The 19,342-nt window shown below is 41.1% G+C and overlaps 1 protein-coding gene and 1 long non-coding RNA gene across 4 annotated transcripts in view; one reads left to right on the forward strand and one right to left on the reverse strand.

Moving 5' to 3' along the window:
• LOC309712689 overlaps positions 1–19,342 on the forward strand; it is a 354,596-nt gene that overhangs the window by 84,287 nt on the left and 250,967 nt on the right. The window lies entirely within an intron of this gene.
• The window catches only part of rab26 (RAB26, member RAS oncogene family), a 114,866-nt gene that overhangs the window by 56,511 nt on the left and 39,013 nt on the right, over positions 1–19,342 (reverse strand). For all 3 annotated transcript variants that reach the window (XM_082543690.1, XM_082543688.1, XM_082543689.1), the window contains 2 exons: positions 6,468–6,509; positions 230–296 (listed from right to left, as the gene is read on the reverse strand). In XM_082543690.1, the coding sequence (XP_082399816.1) occupies positions 230–296; positions 6,468–6,509 (109 nt within the window). The remainder of the gene's footprint in view (positions 1–229; positions 297–6,467; positions 6,510–19,342) is intronic.

Consider the following 19,342-nt stretch of genomic DNA (forward strand, 5'->3'; position numbering starts at 1 on the left):
CACACACACACACACAAAGCAACATGCATGTTTTTGCAATCTCAACAGGTATGAGGGAACAACAGGGAGCAGCGTGCCTGCTGGTGCCAGTAACACATTTGAAGAAAACAAAGGAAATGAAATGTCTGTCAGAACAGTCTGGCTGTGTCAGGAGAAAATAGAGAGTGGAGAGAAGGCATGTCAGTCACAACCAAAGAGGTTCTCACAAACACAAATTGAGGAATCCTACCGTGAGCATCACGATAGTAAGCGTGAGTGACACTCCGAAAACGCTCCTGACCAGCAGTGTCCCATATCTGAGAGAGAAGGGAGGAAGGAAGAGCAGGATGAACAGAACATCGGTTGGCATAGTGAACAACTAAATAGATAGATTAATAGCTTAGCAGTTTAGCAACTAAATTTAAAACAGCATCTTTATGTTAAGACAAATTCTGCATTGAGTCTGGAGGTTGGAATTTGTAGAACACAAAGCCAAAAGGCTAACTAAGCGATTACAAGCATGTGTATATATATATATATATATATATATATATATATATATATATATCCACATCATCCTCTTCATGCATGTTGTTTTATTCCAAGCTGTATAGGCTCGAAAGCCTACTACCAATTAAGCATATTAGGGGATGTGCATCTCTGTAATGAGAAGGGGTGTGGTCTAATGACATCAACACCCCATATCAGGTGTGCATAATTATTAGGCAACGTCCTTTCCTTTGGCAAAATGGGTCAAGAGAAGGACTTGACAGGCACAGAAAAGTCAAAAATAGTGAGATATCTTGCAGAGGGATGCAGCAGTCTCAAAATTGCAAAGCTTCTGAAGCGTGATCATCGAACAATCAAGCGTTTCATTCAAAATAGTCAACAGACCCTGTTGACTATTTTGAATGAAATGCTTGATTGCGACCCGCAAGAAGCGTGTGGAAAAACCAAGGCGCAAAATAACTGCCCATGAACTGAGAAAAGTCAAGCGTGCAGCTGCCAAGATGCCACTTGCCACCAGTTTGGCCATATTTCAGAGCTGCAACATCACTGGAGTGCCCAAAAGCACAAGGTGTGCAATACTCAGAGACATGGCCAAGGTAAGAAAGGCTGAAAGACGACCACCACTGAACAAGACACACAAGCTGAAACATCAAGACTGGGCCAAGAAATATCTCAAGACTGGTTTTTCTAAGGTTTTATGGACTGATGAAATGAGAGTGAGTCTTGATGGGCCAGATGGATAGGCCCGTGGCTGGATTGGTAAAGGGCAGAGAGCTCCAGTCCGACTCAGACGCCAGCAAGGTGGAGGTGGAGTACTGGTTTGGGCTGGTATCATCAAAGATGAGCTTGTGGGGCCTTTTCGGGTTGAGGATGGAGTCAAGCTCAACTCCCAGTCCTACTGCCAGTTTCTGGAAGACACCTTCTTCAAGCAGTGGTACAGGAAGAAGTCTGCATCCTTCAAGAAAAACATGATTTTCATGCAGGACAATGCTCCATCACACGCGTCCAAGTACTGCACAGCGTGGCTGGCAAGAAAGGGTATAAAAGAAGAAAAACTAATGACACGGCCTCCTTGTTCACCTGATCTGAACCCCATTGAGAACCTGTGGTCCATCATCAAATGTGAGATTTACAAGGAGGGAAAACAGTACACCTCTCTGAACAGTGTCTGGGAGGCTGTGGTTGCTGCTGCACGCAATGTTGATGGTGAACAGATCAAAACACTGACAGAATCCATGGATGGCAGGCTTTTGAGTGTCCTTGCAAAGAAAGGTGGCTATATTGGTCGCTGATTTGTTTTTGTTTTGTTTTTGAATGTCAGAAATGTATATTTGTGAATGTGGAGATGTTATATTGGTTTCACTGGTAAAAATAAATAATTGAAATGAGTATATATTTGTTTTTTGTTAAGTTGCCTAATAATTATGCACAGTAATAGTCACCTGCACACAGATATCCCCCTAAAATAGCTCAAACTAAAAACAAACTAAAAACTACTTCCAAAAACATTCAGCTTTGATATTAATGAGTTTTTTGGGTTCATTGAGAACATGGTTGTTGTTCAATAATAACATTATTCCTCAAAAATACAACTTGCCTAATAATTCTGCACTCCCTGTATATATAGGGTAGGGAGCGGTTTGACCGGTAAATTGAGAGCTTCGCTTTTACACTCAGTTCCCTCTTCACCACGACGGACCGGTGCAGTGTCCGCCTCACTGCGGCCGCAGCACCAATCCGTCTGTCGATCTCCGGCTCCCTTCTCCCATCACTCGCAAACAAGACCCCGAGATACTTGAACTCCTCCACTTGGGGCAGGAACTCATCCCCGACCCGGAGTGGGCACTCCACCCTTTTCCGGCTGAGAACCATGGCCTCAGATTTGGAGGTGCTGATCCTCATTCCCGCTGCTTCACACTCGGCCGCGAACTGTTCCAGTGCGAGCTGGAGGCCTTCACCCGATGAAGCCAACAGAACCACATCATCCGTGAAAAGCAGAGATGAGATTCTGAGGCTACCGAAGTGAAAGCCCTCCACCACTTGGCTGCGCCTAGAAATCCTGTCCATTAAAATTATGAACAGAATCGGTGACAAAGGGCGGAGCCCATCACCCACCAGGAACGAGTCCGACTTATTGCCGGCAATGCGAACCAAGCGCTTGCAATGGTTGTATAGGGATAGTTTCCCAGGGAGGCTGAGAAGTGTGATCCCCCTGTAGTTGGAACACACCCTCTGGTCCCCCTTCTTAAAGATGGGGACCACCACCCCGGTCTGCCAGTCCGGGGATACTGCCCCTGATCTCCACGCAACATTGTAGAGGCGTGTCAACCAGGACAGCCCTACAACGTCCAGAGCCTTCAGGAACTCGGGGCGGACCTCATCCACACCAGGGGCTCTGCCACCAAGGAGTTGTTTAACTGCCTGTGGCGGAGGTGTGGTCCCGGGCGCGGCTGCAGGAGAGGAGTGGTGCAGTGAGCTCAACGGGGCGGTGCTGGAGACGCAGGTGAGAACAGCTGATGGCGTTTGGACTAATGATGGTTTCCTTCCCCTTTTATAGTGAGACGGGAGAGGAGCGGAGGAGAGGCTAGAAATCAGCTGAGACCGGAGCTGTCAGACTGTGGACTATCATGATAAATGAAAACTAGAAATAAACGTGGCATCTGGCGACAAACAACTGTGCGTGTGTGAAGTGCATTTCACACTGCCTCAGTGACCAGAGGTCGGGTCATCACCCTCATCCCCAGACTCTGCGTCCTCCTCAGAAGACGTGTCAGTGGGATTAAGGAGGTCCTCGAAGTATTCCTTCCACCGCCTGACAATTTTCTCAGTCGAAGTCAGCAGCGCTCCGCCAGCACTATACACAGTGCAGGTAGAGCACCGCTTTCCCCTCCTGAGATGCCTGACGGTTTGCCAGAATCTCTTCGGGGCAGTCCGAAAGTCTTTTTCCATGGCCTCTCCGAACTACTCCCACACCCGAGTTTTTGCTTCAGCCACTGCCCGAGCCACATTCCGCTTGGCCTGTCGGTACCTATCAGCTGCCTCCGGAGTCCCACAGGCTAACCAAGCCCGATAGGACTCCCTCTTCAGCCTGGTGGCTCCCTTCACCTCTGATGTCCACCATTTGGTTCGGGGATTACCACCACGACAGTCACCAACCGGCTTGCGGCTGCAGCTCAATGCAGCAGCTTCGGCAATGGAGATGCTGAACATGGTCCATTCAGACTCAATGTCCCCAGTCTCCCTTGGAATGCTGTTGAAACTCTGCCGGAGGTGTGTGTTGAAGATCTCACGGACTAGGGCCTCCGCTAGGCATTCCCAGCACACCCTCACTATGCATTTAGGTGCACCAGGTCTGTCCAGCGTCCTCCCCCGCCACCTGATCCAACTCACTACCAGGTGGTGATCAGGTGACAGCTCAGCCCCTCTCTTTACCCGAGTGTCCAGAACATATGGTCGCAGGTCTGGTGATATGATTACAAAATCGATCATCGACCTGCGGCCTAGAGCATCCTCGTGCCACGTGCACTTATGGACACTCTTATGTTCGAACAAGGTGTTCGTTATGGCCAAATTGTGATTTGCACAGAAGTCCAATAACAAAGCACCGCTCAGGTTCAGATCAGGGGGGCCGTTCTTCCCAATCACGCCCCTCCAGGTCTCGCTGTCGTAAAACAATAAAAAACAGACTAGGAAAAAATGGCATCTGTGGAAGAGAAGGACACAATTACGAATGACCAAAAAGAACAAATTCTCTTCTCGCATTTGACAAAAAAACTCTTCATGATTCCCAAGATGTGAAAATATTCTGTGAACTGATGAGACAAAAGTTTTGGAAAGTTTGCAGAATATCTTCCATGAGAATGTCTGGCCATTCATTTGTGTCCTTAAGCTCAAACACATTTGGGTTATGCAACAGAACAATTACCCAAAACACACCAGCAAGTCTAAATGGCTCAGACAAATAAAATGAAGGTTTTAGAGTAGCCTAATCAAAGTTTCACAGGAAATCCAGTCCTTTCTAAGCTCCAGCCTTTTGTTAATGTATTAAATTTATTTTGCACTAGAAAAATTCTACACACACCTCATAATGACGAAGTGAAAAACGTTTGGTTGAACTTCTTGCATATTTAATTTTTGAGTTGAAGAGACATCCGACACACGATCAGTGGAAACAGGATCTTATATACACATTACATTTTTGGTTTTTATTTTTAATACATTTGTAAGAATTTAAAATGAATGTAATCTATTTTGGACTAAGGCTGTAACAAAACAGAATGTGGAACAAGTAAAGATGCAGATGCCCTGTATATTCAGGTTTCTACTGAACGTAACATAGTCACAGTCCACTGACTCAAGTTTTATAGAGGATGCTGTTTATCAAATTTAACTCCTCTGAACATTACCATTCTTGCCTTGTACTGAAGAAATCATTAACGGCCTTCACTCTTTAATGTTATCCCATATTTCTCCTTTTCTGGTACCTGCTGTTGTAACTTGTGTTATCACTCACCAAAACAGCTTGGACTTTCTTGAATGAATCTCCAGCATGTGATTAATTGGTTTTGCTCTCACCTTTATACTTCTTTAATTTTCCTCTCCCTTCATTTTAATCTTTTCAATTCCATTTACTCCATTCAGTCAATTTTAACTAATGAGAAAAACCAACTAATATAGATCAAACATTTTAGATATGTCTCTACAGGTGATCCAGTCATCATCGGAGACATGTCAAATCAAGAACATGAGCCAAAGTAGAACCGAATATGCTAAAATGACTCCTATGATAAAACATCCTAGTGCAGATAAGGATGTTTTATCATAGGTGAGTGCGTTATAATGAAAGTAGTCTACAGCGAGTCAGAAGTGGATGTTTTACTGCTTTCTGCTATACACGTGTAAGGATAATTGAGTTCTTGTACCTACAAGACCCAATGTTAATATTAAATGAGCTTGAAAGTTGTACAGTTATTGCTTATCAGCACAGACTGACTCAGACTAATTGCAACATGCTGGCAATCTGTCTGCATTTATAAATCAAACATTAGTTGCAAATCTTTGTAAGTCTGTCTGAGAGCGATTGCAGTCAGTCCCAGTTAGGCAACCTGTGCAATCATCTTACAATCAAAAACACTTTTCCCGAGGTTTGTGGTCTTACACATTAAACCTGTGGGCGACCAGTTGGTGCAACTACCAAGCTACCAATGCAAAAACATTCAGAGCAGTTAATGGATAACCAGCAACTTTTCTTAGTTTCATGGAGGCTATCATCCTGTTTTTACCCGTGTGTGACTCAACCATAAAACAATATTACAGGATTTTTGAAAAGTTTTAAAGATTTGACTGAATGACTTGATTTTTTTTTACTGCCATAAACATTTTGGTAATAGTGCAGCTTAAACTCAGCAGTCACATTTCCACTTATGCTATAATGTAATTAGTCTAAAGATACGTAAAGTTTCATTAAACTAATTCATGAAGTATCACCTGAAATATGCCATCTGACAGACAGACAGATGGATGGACGTGGATGGATTAAAGATGAGAAAGATAAAGAGAGAGAGCGTTAGCATTGTGTAATTGAGGTGCAAAAAACCATCAGACAGTAGCTAATGCGGTTTTGGAACGGCCAAGAGTCATTGGTCTCTCTGCCTGTCTGTGTCTTTTGTTGATAACTTCCAGGCTTGATAATCTGATGGAAAGTCTGCAATTCCCTCTTGTGTCTTCAGTCAGGCAGAACGGCAGGCTAATTGACTGATAGAGATTAACTAAGGCCCCATTAAGTCATCATTTGCACTTTTTGCCCCTCCCACAGCAGGAAATGAAGATGTATGGGAGACGTATTTTACACCATGGATAATAGTTGCTGGAGATTTATTATTAAAAAAATGACCCACACGTACGTTTGGACAGGAATGGGGGAAGAAAAAGAAGATTTTATCGTTTTAAAGACAGATATTGTGGATTAGGATTCTTACCTGCAGTTTGACCTTCACAGCATCAATGGTCATAACTTTATTCTGAAAGACAAAAGAGAAAAATGATAAATGCTAAAACACAGCTGTAGACAGAAAGCCAGAAAGCCAGGTAACAAGAGAAAGGGGAAAAAAGTCAAACAGTGATAAGAACTTTTGCTACAAGCGCATAGAAAAAGAATACAGAGGCATCAGAGTGAGACTAAATGATGCTTTCAGGTACTGCTGAAGGAATTTGTTTGATTCCCAGAAGAAGAGCTTAGAAAGTAAGACAAGCTATGCATGCAGAGGCTGATGTATTACAGTCGGCTTATTGTGACCACAGTTGTTGTAATAAGGGCTTGGCCTCTGCCGTAAGGCTCTCTTTTATCACTGTGATATTGCCAGCACACTGTACTATCTATAGCTCTATGCATGTACACCTTTTGTTATGATGAAGCCTTTTGTTTCAGGGAGTTGCATCATTTACCTGCATGACGACTGTCAAAGCACATACGCAAACACACATTCGAAGGCGTCTCAGTACTTCTGCCATGTCACGTTATGCGGAAAGTGTTAATGGTCAGTGATGACAGCCACTCCTGCATTATGTTCTGCAGTTCTTTTAGTGTAAACAGGGAACTTTTCCATCAATGCAGGGAGTGTGATAATACTGGCAATGCACACACCTCTTTGGTTGGGACACAACAGGAATCTCAGCAACCGTTTCCACTCTTTCAAGCAGATACAGGTAAAAAAAAAAAAAAAAACATCAGGGAAGCCAATTTCCACTTGGTTCAAACCCCTTAAAAACCTGTTTTGCTCTGCATTTTTATAATGTCTTGCCACCCCAGTGCAAATATGATCTTTGACACATCACCGTCCACTTTGTACTTGATGGGATGTCGCTGCAACACATGAGCTTTGATGTTGTTCTCCTTCGCTCTAGTCTTGGCAGTTGCTTGCCCTACACCCAAACGCTGAGGGTACAGGGACTCCATAAACTATTCCTTTGTTGATGAGCCCAAATAATTTGGTATTCTGTGGCATGCTTTGTGCTCTCTGTGGGGTGAAACCACCAAGAGTTCTGCAGCTGGATAAGCAGTATCAGTTGCTTTGTAGCAAAAACAAAAATCCAACAAAAACAAGTGCTTTCTGAAAGGAAAGATGATGGGTATAAAAACTTTGAGTTCTTTCTAGTTCGTAGAGTTGTCACAAGGGAAATAAACTCAGGAGCAAAAATGGGCTGAATTAATGATGTTTATTGGCTTGCTCAAGGTCAATATTGGAAACCAGACATGCCTGTAGAAACATATCCTGCCTACTAAAGTTCGTCTTTAAATAACACTACTAATATGTACCAGGAAATAAGTGGCAGTTTTGCTCAAATGAAAATATGACGAAGATGCTTCAGATACTCCAGATTTCTAAATACATCCAATCTAAAACCTTGCTGGAGATGTGAATAAAACCAAAGCCTCCAGTCTAATTTTATGTTCCATAGGTCTGGCACTTATGGACTGATGTAAGACAATCAATATGTCTGAACAAGAAGTTTCAAATCTTTGCAAACGACCTATTTTTGGCTCAATGCCGAACTCTGGGATTCTAACTGTCTTCTTGAGAAAATAATTATTTTGGCTCTTGCGACGGCTTAATCTACACTGCTGAAACACTGGAAGAAGCAACGTCTGGACCTTTAAAAACAATCTACAAAACAGTGCAGTTGTACATTTCTTGAAAAAGCTTAGTCAATACATTGTTGTGTGAGGTCTTTCACAAACTCTTCTCTGTCTCTTCTATAACTTAGTCATTCTATATTTCAGTGTACAAAGGTGCCTATTCTTAGAGCAAATGTGTCCCTGCAAAAGTGCAACAACATTAAGCTTTCATATTTTGCATATTTATTTTTGATTGATTCATCTGTACCTTATCACATTTCATAATAAAAATAGCACCTTCTCAGAAACTGTTGTAAGTTGCAGGTCAAGTCATGGTTACCCACAGAAAGATGCCAATTTACTGCAGAAAGCAGGCTTACTAACACTTAAAGAATCAGCTGGAAGCTGTATACCAGTGGCTGTAAACAGATAAAAATTTCTATAGACCTTCTAGACCTTCTACAAAAATATGTTCAATGATTTTATAGTATGTATTGTATGTAGTAGTCTCCAGCAGTGAGTCCATGGTGAAACCTGCATTTTTAAAAATAACCATATATCTATTTAGTTTAAAGTCTTACGAAATATAGTATGATAATTTGTATTCAATTTCAATTTAGATTAATATAGATGATAGATTGGTGTGTGAATTAGGGTTTTGCTGAGTTATGAATGATAAATAAGTGTCTTCAGAGCCCCTCAAGTTCAGTTTCCAAAAACTCAACATTAAACAGTCAACAGAAGGAAAACAATGCAGTATTATAAAAAAAAGGATACACAATGTAAAGATATAGTACATGATATACAGTTCTTAACCACAGCTGTTCATGTTTATCATTGCACAGATAATTTTTCTATTAAAGTTTTAAAACACGAAGAGGTGAACCTATACATGTTTTATAAGTCTTTGTCCAATTCCAAACTAGCTAGCCTATGTAGCAAGCTAGCTAGCTAGCCACTAGCAGCTAACTGAATAGCTCGCTTATCATAAACTGAATTTCTAACCACCTCGTGTTGCCTAGTTATGTACTTGTGGGTAGCTAAACTGTAGGTTGTTAACTAGTTAGCTATCTACAGCTGATAAACAGCAGATCTTATTTCAAACAAATGTTGATAGCAGAAAAAAATAAGAAGCCTGATTAACCCCAGTCTGAAATCAAAGACTTGTCAAAAATAATTAAGACTTTTTAAAAGGAAATGTCTCACTTTTTTACTGTATAATCGATATTTGCAAAAGGACATTAACAAAAACAACAACCACACAAAGAACTATGTCAAAAAATATGAGTATGATGCAAAAATTTAACTGAATATTTCTGCAAGCCTGCCCTTCAGCATAGAAATAGAAACTTTTTCTAAGGGTTCTGCAAACCCACAGGTTGTGGCATGTACTGTAAATCTGTTGACCTTTCCATTTCCATTTTGATGGATGGATGTGTGTGAATGTTTAAGAGCCAACACATGAGCAGGAGGCACAAAGGACAACCTAGCTTTTTGCTTTCAGCAGCCAGGACCACTCTAAGAAAAATGAAAAAATTGAACAGGTTAGTTTGACCAAAAGTGAAAAAAACAACATCAGAATCACAGTCAGAGACCTAAAGGGGAATCTTTTGAGTCACAAGTGAAACAAGAAAGGAACTGCTGAATTGTGTGATCTGCTGCTCCACTTTTAGCTGCTGAAAAATTGAAGTTATGATTGCTTTCCACCTGCGGATGAAAAAGCCCTTTCCACTGAGGTGGCATCTCCTGACTCTCAATCACAACTAACAACTGTGGGCAGACTGCCACATCAGACAGCAAGGAAACTGATTTTTAAGGAAAGAAAGCTGCAAAATACAAGAGGGCCAGTGGTTTCATAAGTTAAAGCATATACCTAAGTAACACACACAAAATCAAGGCTCCTAATAGAACCTAATATTTTCTGAGTAGGTCAAAGCTGATTAGTGAATTCGTCTGAGAGCCACAAATCACAGGCTGGCATGTGTGTAGGCAGTCGCATCCACGGTGCATAAATGAATATAAGCTAATTACAAGAGCAAATAATGCATAAATATTTGGTCACTCTACTTAATGTTGCATAACTAACTTTTAATTTGCATACTGATGTCTGCTTTGCAGTTAAACTGTAGACACAGAAACTGTGTTTTGGGGTTTGAAGCCTTGAGCAATTGACCCATTCACTAACAGTATTCTTCCCCTCATTCTTAATGCATTTCATCCATATTACATGGGATATTGTGAGTTGGAGTTAGTTTACTTTACAAATGGAAACCACTTACTAGCTCCTACGCCTCATTTTGACTGCATTAAAGGGCATTTATGGCTGGAAAGAATAGTTGCTCAAGGGCAGCCTCTGGAAGCAAACAGTGAGGTTATGGAATGCAGAACTGTTTATGCACACAGAAGCTTCTTCCAGTGCTGAGTTGTTCTAGCAAAATATAGCAGCTTGTAACTAATAACTGATCTAATTCATTGTCAGTGGCTGCAAATAAGCACAATGATATTTGAGTGTTTTGTTACAAAGGTAACATCACTTCCTGTCCGAAATGTGGGTAGAGGTTTTTAGATCACTCAAAACTAAAACCAAAGCCATCAGAGTAGTATTGACATATGGGGCATAACCTGTTCAGTTTTTCTATAAGCCGAAATAGAGCTAGCATCTAGCAGGAATCACGTGTTCGTGCATATTCCTGGTGGATTATTTTGGGACATGAAAGCTGTATTACTACTGGTTACGTTGTCATGGTAAATTGTAAACGGACTGGTTCTACTTTACTTGAGCACTCAAGGTGCTTTCATACACATTCACATAAGCACTTTTTCACCTAAGTGCTTTCTATCGAATATTCACACGCATTCACACCCCAACACCAACTTGGGGTTTATATTCTGGCATGCAGAATGGAGAATCAAGGGATTGAACCACCAACATTCCAATTAGCAGATGGCCAGCTGAGCTATAGAAGAACCCAAAGAAAAGGACTGCACGAGATTTAAAAAAAAAAAATAATTGCTACATTAACTTTCCAGTTGTTAGACAAACTCACACCCATCTGTGTGGTGTTTTGCTTTAAAACCCTTCTTACAGTTCAGTTCATTTTTACTGAACTTACCACAACTTATTGCAAATCTGTTTTAGATCCCAACACTGACTTAGTGGTGCAAAGGCAGATGCTTAGATTCCCCACCACCAAAACACTATATGGTCATGACCAAAGGTCAAAAACTAGAACATGAATACTTTTTAGCAACAGGGCTGGGATACAGGAACTCACACTGCAATACTCAAAAAACAACTCAATATGTCCATGTCACTATCTGACAGGCTCAATATGTCCACTGTTGAGAACAGCTATCAATCACCAATGATAACAATCTGGTGCTGTCCATCACTGACTGACATTCAATGTCGAGTCTGGCCGACAATTAAAAGTGTAACACTCACCTTAGCACGTATCAAAGACTTTACGAGTCCTTCTGTGTTTATCCTAGCCCACAGACTCCAGATAAAAGACGAGTTAATAGCGACTGCAGTGTCACCAGGCAACGTTTCACCTCTGCTATCGTTTTTTTTGAAAAGCTAACGGGCCAAGAGTCGTTTACCAAACTTTATCATACCTTTAGACTCTAATGTCGATCATAATAAAATGAACATTATGCTTTAGCCAAAGAAAATATAAAACTTGGGGCTGACAATAATAATAAAGTCATTACGTTTATCAAGATGTCAAGTGGCAACATCTCCATTAATATATTTTCAGCTCAAATTCAATCCAGAATAGACATCACCTGTCACGTATTTACAGAACAGAGGTTTTTCACTCTATCTGCCAAAATAGACACTGACCTCCAGAGACAGAACATTATCAAATATGGATTATGATGAGTAAACCAGAGGCTCAATTTGATAACAAATAATGCAAATGTAGAAAAACCGACTTTAACTTTAAAGAACAATTTGACCCAATTCAAAGCTAAGAAAACTCTAAGACTGCCCACCATGACTGGTACATACAACCCACCTTATCTCACTGTACTATTTCGGTTTCTTAGTTCCTGTGTTTAATATGAAATTGTTTTATTCTCAGATTAAAGAAGACAACAAAATGATCCCATAAATTTCTCTACACCCTGGTTTTGTTTTCAATAAACTAACAAATCTAATCTAAGTTTGCTATAAACATTATGTTTGTTGAACTACTTTTACACTTAATTCCACCACCTAGGTGAACAGATATCCACCCTGATAACTATTAGATTTTTAAAAATTAAGGTCTTAATTCTCAGTGCTGCCTCAGTGTTTGTAAGCTAGTCTGCCAGTTATAGATCCAGATCTTTAAGGAGCCTGATTCTGAAAGCATATTAACAGCTTTGAATTGGGACCTGAACTGGATCCAACCTGGATCTGAGCGCATGATGTGCACCATGGACCTAAACCAAGGAGTTCTTCAAAAGTAATGGGTACAATTTTAAAATATAACTAATCAACAACTTAAGAGAAGCAGTAGTTAAAGGGTGACTTTATAGCTGAGCACCTATGGCTTCTACAAGCTGAAGGAGCAACACTGCTTTAAACTTATATCTATTTGCAATAGTCGATGTCTGTAAACGCACACATGAGCTTCCTGAGTACAGAAAGGAGGAAATACCCAACGCGAGGGTCTCTTGGTAAATAAGAGAGGGGAACTGAAAAGAAAAAAATTAGACCCAGTGGCACAGACCAATAAAACATATAAATAAATGCAAAAACACCTTTAAATTCAAGAGTTATGGTGCGGTTCAATGGGTTTCAGAATTTTCAGTGTTTAATTTTTAATCCATTACTAGTAGTAATAATCAATAACATTGCCACATTGCATTGCCAAACAGTACTTCAGTAAAAATGACAGATAGCAAAGACAAGTTCATTTGCTGCTTCTGCACCGCCAAGGGAAAGTTCACTATTCACCCGTCCAGGTGCAGATGTTACAGCGTTTTCAGCAATTATGAGTAACCAGTAAGCGCTATGTAGAGTTGTTTGTTTGTTTTTATTTTATACAAAAAGCCACGAATGAAATGTCTGTGTTACTCTCTGATCGCAGGGACTGAAGTAGGAATGTGACTCACAGTGTTACTAATGATTTTTTTTTTTTTACTTTAAAGGAGTAAAGATGTTAGCAGCACTGTGTGTAGGCTGGGTGTTTATATAACTGTGAACCAGTCCGCAGAGCAAACCTGCAGAGTGCTTCTGATACAAAATCTGAAATCCAGGACATCCGCCATTTAGAAGTAACTTGTAAATGTAGGCTTTTCACTACATACTTTAGTTCTCATAACACAAAATTAAAAGGATGCCATATTGTTTGATGGGAATTAAAATTATCACCCCACACAATGCTAAATTCAAAGACACCCCAAAAATCAAAATGAAAAAAAAAAATGCGGCTGGCTAGTGCATTTTGACAAAATTTCATTTCAGCAACTCAAAAAGGTACTTTTGAGTTTGTATGGCCCCACATGCATGTCTGACAATGACAAATTGTGTCCTGGGGGATCTCCCCTCAGATCTGGACCAGGGCATCACTAAGTTCCTGGACTATCTGAGGCTGAACCTGGTGGCATCAGGTGGATTGAAACATACTGTCCTAGAAGTGCTCTATTGAACTTAGGATAGGTAAAAGTAGGGGCAGTCAATAGCATCAATTCCTTTATCCTCCAGGAACTGCCTGCGTACTCTCGCCACATGTGGCCGGGCATTGTCGGCTACATGTGGTGGCTCATTGCCCTCAGTCACACAGGCTGGTTGCAAGGGAAAGATGTGTATCCCCTTAACAGGTTGCTGAAGGTTCCTGCAGTTGCTATGAAATCAGCTGGTAAAGCTCTATTCACGCATCAGTTACCCCTGATAACCACCAGGTGTTAGGGGAAAAGTGTGCATTTCATTTAATGAAGTAACTGATAATTGATCTCTGGGCCGGGTAGCTATGGAGCACGTTATGAGGCACTCTATCCTGGAAATATGGAAATGACCGATACCAACCACTGTTTCATACAAGAAAAGATCAGCAAACAGCATTGGATATTTAAGACAGAAGAAGAATTTGAGTTTGAAACAGTATTCCAACCGCAGCAAACCAGATACGTAACGCTTGCAATGACATAAAATTCAATTTCTTTATTGTCCCACAAGGGGAAATTAGTTGTGGGACAGAACTGGTCTCTCAGCAGCCTTCCTGTTACCATTAAAAAAGGCGCACAGCATTACGCAGTATCCAAAACCCAGATGTATACCTAAGTACTGCAATAAAGCACAGCAATGAGGAAGTCAACATTCCAGTCAACCAGCCTTCCACTGCTGGTTCTACTAAGCCAGGGGTGTCCAACTCCAGTCCTCAAGGGCCGGTGTCCTGCAGGTTTTAGATGTGTCCATGATCCAACACAGCTGATTTAAATGGCTGTGTTGGAAAACAACTTGTCTTGAAGTTCTACAGAGGCCTGGAAATGAACTAATCATTTGATTCAGTTGTGTTGACCCACAGTGAGATCTAAAACCTGCAGGACAGCAGCTCTTGAGGCCTAAAGTTCGACACCACTGTACTAAGCTATCCATTTTCATCAAATTTGTTCAGAGTATTCACATTGTAAAACATAATGCTCAGCCAATTCTGGTTACAAGAGCTTAGTATTTTAATTAAAAATTAATTATTAATTTGTTCTAGGAAATATCACTCCAATCAGTCGCAGCAGATAGCTGCCCCTCCCTGAGCCTGGTTCTGCTGCAGGTTTCTTCATGTTAAAAGGGAGTTTTTCTGTCAAGTGCAGTTTGGGTGAATTAAGTAATCAACATGTATTCTAAGCGAAGCAGCAATTAAAATGGATTGTGAATTGTGAAAGAGGACAGACACCTTGCCATTGGGGAACTTAATCGGTCCTCCAGCCAGACCTTGCTACACCGTGTTAACAGAGACAATTTCAATATAAGGTTGTCTTTCAACTCATGTATGTACAGTGGCTTGCAAAAGTATTCGGCCCCCTTGAACTTTCCCACATTTTGTCACATTACAGCCACAAATATGAATCAATTTTATTGGAATTCCACGTGAAAGACCAACACAAAGTGGTGAACACGTGAGAAGTGGAACAAAAATCATACATGATTCCAAACATTTTTTACAAATAAATAACTGCAAAGAGTACACCTGTGTGTAATCTAATGTCAGTACAAGTACAGCTGCCCTGTGACGGCCTCAGAGGTTGTCTAAGACAATATTGGGAGCAACAACACCATGAAGTCCAAAGAACACACCAGGCAGATCAGGGATAAAGTTAGTGAGAAATTTAAAGCAGGCTTAGGCTACAAAAAGATTTCCCAAGCCTTGAACATCCCACGGAGCACTGTTCAAGCGATCATTCAGAAATGGAAGGAGTATGGCACAACTGTAAACCTACCAAGACAAGGCCGTCCACCTAAACTCACAGGCTGAACAAGGAGAGCGCTGATCAGAAATGCAGCCAAGAGGCCCATGGTGACTCAGGACGAGCTGCAGAGATCTACAGCTCAGGTGGGGGAATCTGTCCATAGGACAACTATTAGTGCACAAAGTTGGCCTTTATGGAAGAGTGGCAAGAAGAAAGCCATTGTTAACAGAAAACCAGAAGAAATCCCATTTGCAGTTTGCCACAAGCCATGTGGGGGACACAGCAAACATGTGGAAGATGGTGCTCTGGTCAGATGAGACCAAAATGGAACTTTTTGCCCAAAATGCAAAACGCTCTGTGTGGAAAACTAACACTGCACATCACTCTGAACACACCGTCCCCACTGTCAGATATGGTGGTGGCAGCATCATGCTCTGGGGGTGCTTCTCTTCAGCAGGGACAGGGAAGCTGGTCAGAGTTGATGGGAAGATGGATGGAGCCAAATACAGGGCGATCTTGGAAGAAAACCTCTTGGAGTCTGCAAAAGACTTGAGACTGGGGCGGAGGTTCACCTTCCAGCAGGACAACGACCCTAAACATAAAGCCAGGGCAACAATGGAGTAGTTTAAAACAAAACATATCCATGTGTTAGAATGGCCCAGTCAAAGTCCAGATCTAAATCCAATCTAGAATCTGTGGCAAGATCTGAACACTGCTGTTCACAAACGCTGTCCATCTAATCTGACTGAGCTGGAGCTGTTTTGCAAAGAAGAATGGGCAAAGATTTCAGTCTCTAGATGTGCAAAGCTGGTAGAGACAGACCCTAAAAGACTGGCAGCTGTAATTGCAGCAAAAGGTGGTTCTACAGTATTGACTCAGGGGGCTGAATAATTACGCACACCCCACTTTGCAGTTATTTATTTGTAAAAAATGTTTGGAATCATGTATGATTTTCGTTCCACTTCTCACGTGTACACCACTTTGTGTTGGTCTTTCACGTGGAATTCCAATAAAATTGATTCATGTTTGTGGCTGTAATGTGACAAAATGTGGAAAAGTTCAAGGCGGCCGAATACTTGTGCAACTGTATGTAGTTTTACTTAATATAAAACTATTCAACAATATAAGACACAATATATAATATATAATACGATTATATCACCGATTATCTTTATGACATCTTGCGAAGAGAAAATGAAGTGTAATAAAAAAAATTGAAAATTCCCTTTAGAGTGAAGATTTTAAGAAACTTCATTTCTCTCTTTAGAAAGCATTGGAGATTTTGTCTTTTGTGCCATCTTGGGTGCAGCGTGTAATGGTAAATACAATTATTGTTGTTGTCAAATGAATTTGCAAATGTACCATTTTACAAAAAATCTAAAGAATAAAATAAAATAAACAAATAAATTGGTGACTGTTTGGTGACTGCATTGCATTTTCTTCTATATTCTGCAACCTTTTGAAACTTGTGTTGAGTAAATTGTTGCTCAGCGTTTGAGGGTGTTGCACAGTTGCACAAGTCACCTGATATGAGGCAACCTTTCTGCAAACAGTTGCAGTTTGACTTGGACAGACTACAATCACAGATTGTTGAAGGTTTTCAAATAATTGCTGTCTAATTTGCTGTCTAAATACAGACTCTTGCAAGCAGTCTGAATAAGTCTTTATCAATCAGCACAACTGGCTGCTAGCTGGTGGTATTTGGGGTTATTACCCTATAGAACAGGCAGATTGCACATGTAAGTTGATTGCAAATTTCTCTCCATGTAGACGGCCACAGATACGTGATTTGTTAGAAGCTGACGCCAAAAAAGGTCTGAGGTGATACTTTCTAAGGTGTAACTGATATGTATGGCAGAAAGAAAGTGACACATTTTGGAATGAGCTTTGACAGGCTGACACATTTTCAGAGTACTCTGCAGTGTAGACACCCACATGGTGCCACACAAACTCATGCACAAAGAATATATGCATATTAAACAACAGCAAGTCTGAAAGACTGGCATGTATGTTAAACAGCAGCTACCTATACGGAACAGATATAAACATACAAAGACAAAAAACAGTTGACAGACACAAACACAAAACGACATTTCACACATGCATACGCAGACTAGGAATCAAACACCTACACACAATCCTGAGCTACTGACAAATAAGCATTAATATTCAACAGCACCCCTGAGCTACCTGTCAATCAACCTGTCTGCCTGACCAGTCCCTGTTTTGAATATATTTGAGTAATTAGAACTCCCATGAAGTCTCCCACTTGAAGAAAAGAAAAGCTCAAACCACTCATGGACTAATCAACACAAACACTTATTCCACGCCAAAAACACTCCGGCTACCAGCAAAGAGTTGCAGCACATTCAGTCTGTACCTTCATGTAAAACCAAATCAAAGCTATAATAAAAAATACAATTCATGCCCAGTGGTGCAAACTGTGTTCTTTTGTGCGTAAAATGACGAACTAAATAAAACAGCTCAGTGGTTCCTTTTATTTATTTCAACAATGTACTCCTTTGGTTTCCAAAAAAAAAAAAAAAAACAGTAGTGAGATTTGAGTTTAAGATTAGAGAAAAACAATAACAAAAGCTGCAGGTTAAAAATATGTGATGCGTGTATACCCTGATGAAATCATTTAGCCCCATGAATAGCGTTCACACCAAAATAAATGTACAACAATGTTAGCCCACATTGACTATAGTCTGTGTTACTCATACTTAACAGTTTTATCCAAACTCTTTTGTATCCGGTGCTTTCTAAAGACAATATGGCACAGGTGCAAGATTCCAAATTTTCCTTATGCGAATTTGATGTGTAACGTATATATATATATATATACATATATATACATATACATATATATATATACATATATATATACATATACATATATATATATACAGCAGCTGGATAGCGTAGTGGTTAAACTACACGCCTTTGGAACAGAGGATCGCAAGTTCGATTCCTGCCTGGGGCGTCTGTATCCAGTAAGGGTCCTAAGGCTAGACCCCTATGCTAAGCAAGCCTACCGCAGACATGAGCGAGACAGATAAATATGAAGGCATGCCGGCTCGGACGTCGCCCGGATCAACAAGGTCCGCGTCAGGTGTTGAGGAACCAGGGCACCCTGACGAAAAAAAGTGGGCTACTGGAACAAGAAGGCATCGGTGGGCAAGGGACGAAAACAGGGCGTTGTTGGAATGCTACTACGCAAGTAACCCCGGCGGAAGGGGCTACATGAATAGGATGAGGGACCTATGGATTCTTCGATACCCAACATCCACAATGACGGCAAAACAACTAGTAGCTCAGTGTTCCAACATTCGAAAGAAGGGACTGCTCTCACAGCTAGAGATTGACGAGGTACAACACAAATGCTACGGCAAGGAGGAGTCAGGACGCCAGGTCAGGGGGGAGATATCATCACCCCCACCCGAGATTGGGTACATAGCCCCAAGTGCGATAGGAGAAGGATCGTTGAGTGCGAGAGGAACTGACCTGAAAAATAGGCTCATGGCCAAGCTTGAAACCTGGATCCCCCGTAGCCGGTTACCAAGATTACGTGAAGTACCCTCAGAAGGTCTGCTAGATGATGTTAATGCAGCACTACGGGCAATACCTACAACCACGATTACCGACACTAACAAGCTGATCTACAATACGGCAGCAGTGATCAGTGAGATGCTTGGCTACAAGTTGAACAGCCACAAGGGGCAGTACCCTCCATGGAGAAGGAGGCTAGAGGGCAAGATCAAAGTAGCACGGAGGGAGGTTAGCCAACTAACGGAGTTGCAGAAAGGTGCGACAAATAAGGTGCCTAAGAAATACAGCAAG

Source organism: Aulonocara stuartgranti, assembly GCF_965226115.1.
Source record: "Aulonocara stuartgranti genome assembly, chromosome: 8".
Taxonomy (NCBI): Eukaryota; Metazoa; Chordata; class Actinopteri; order Cichliformes; family Cichlidae; genus Aulonocara; species Aulonocara stuartgranti.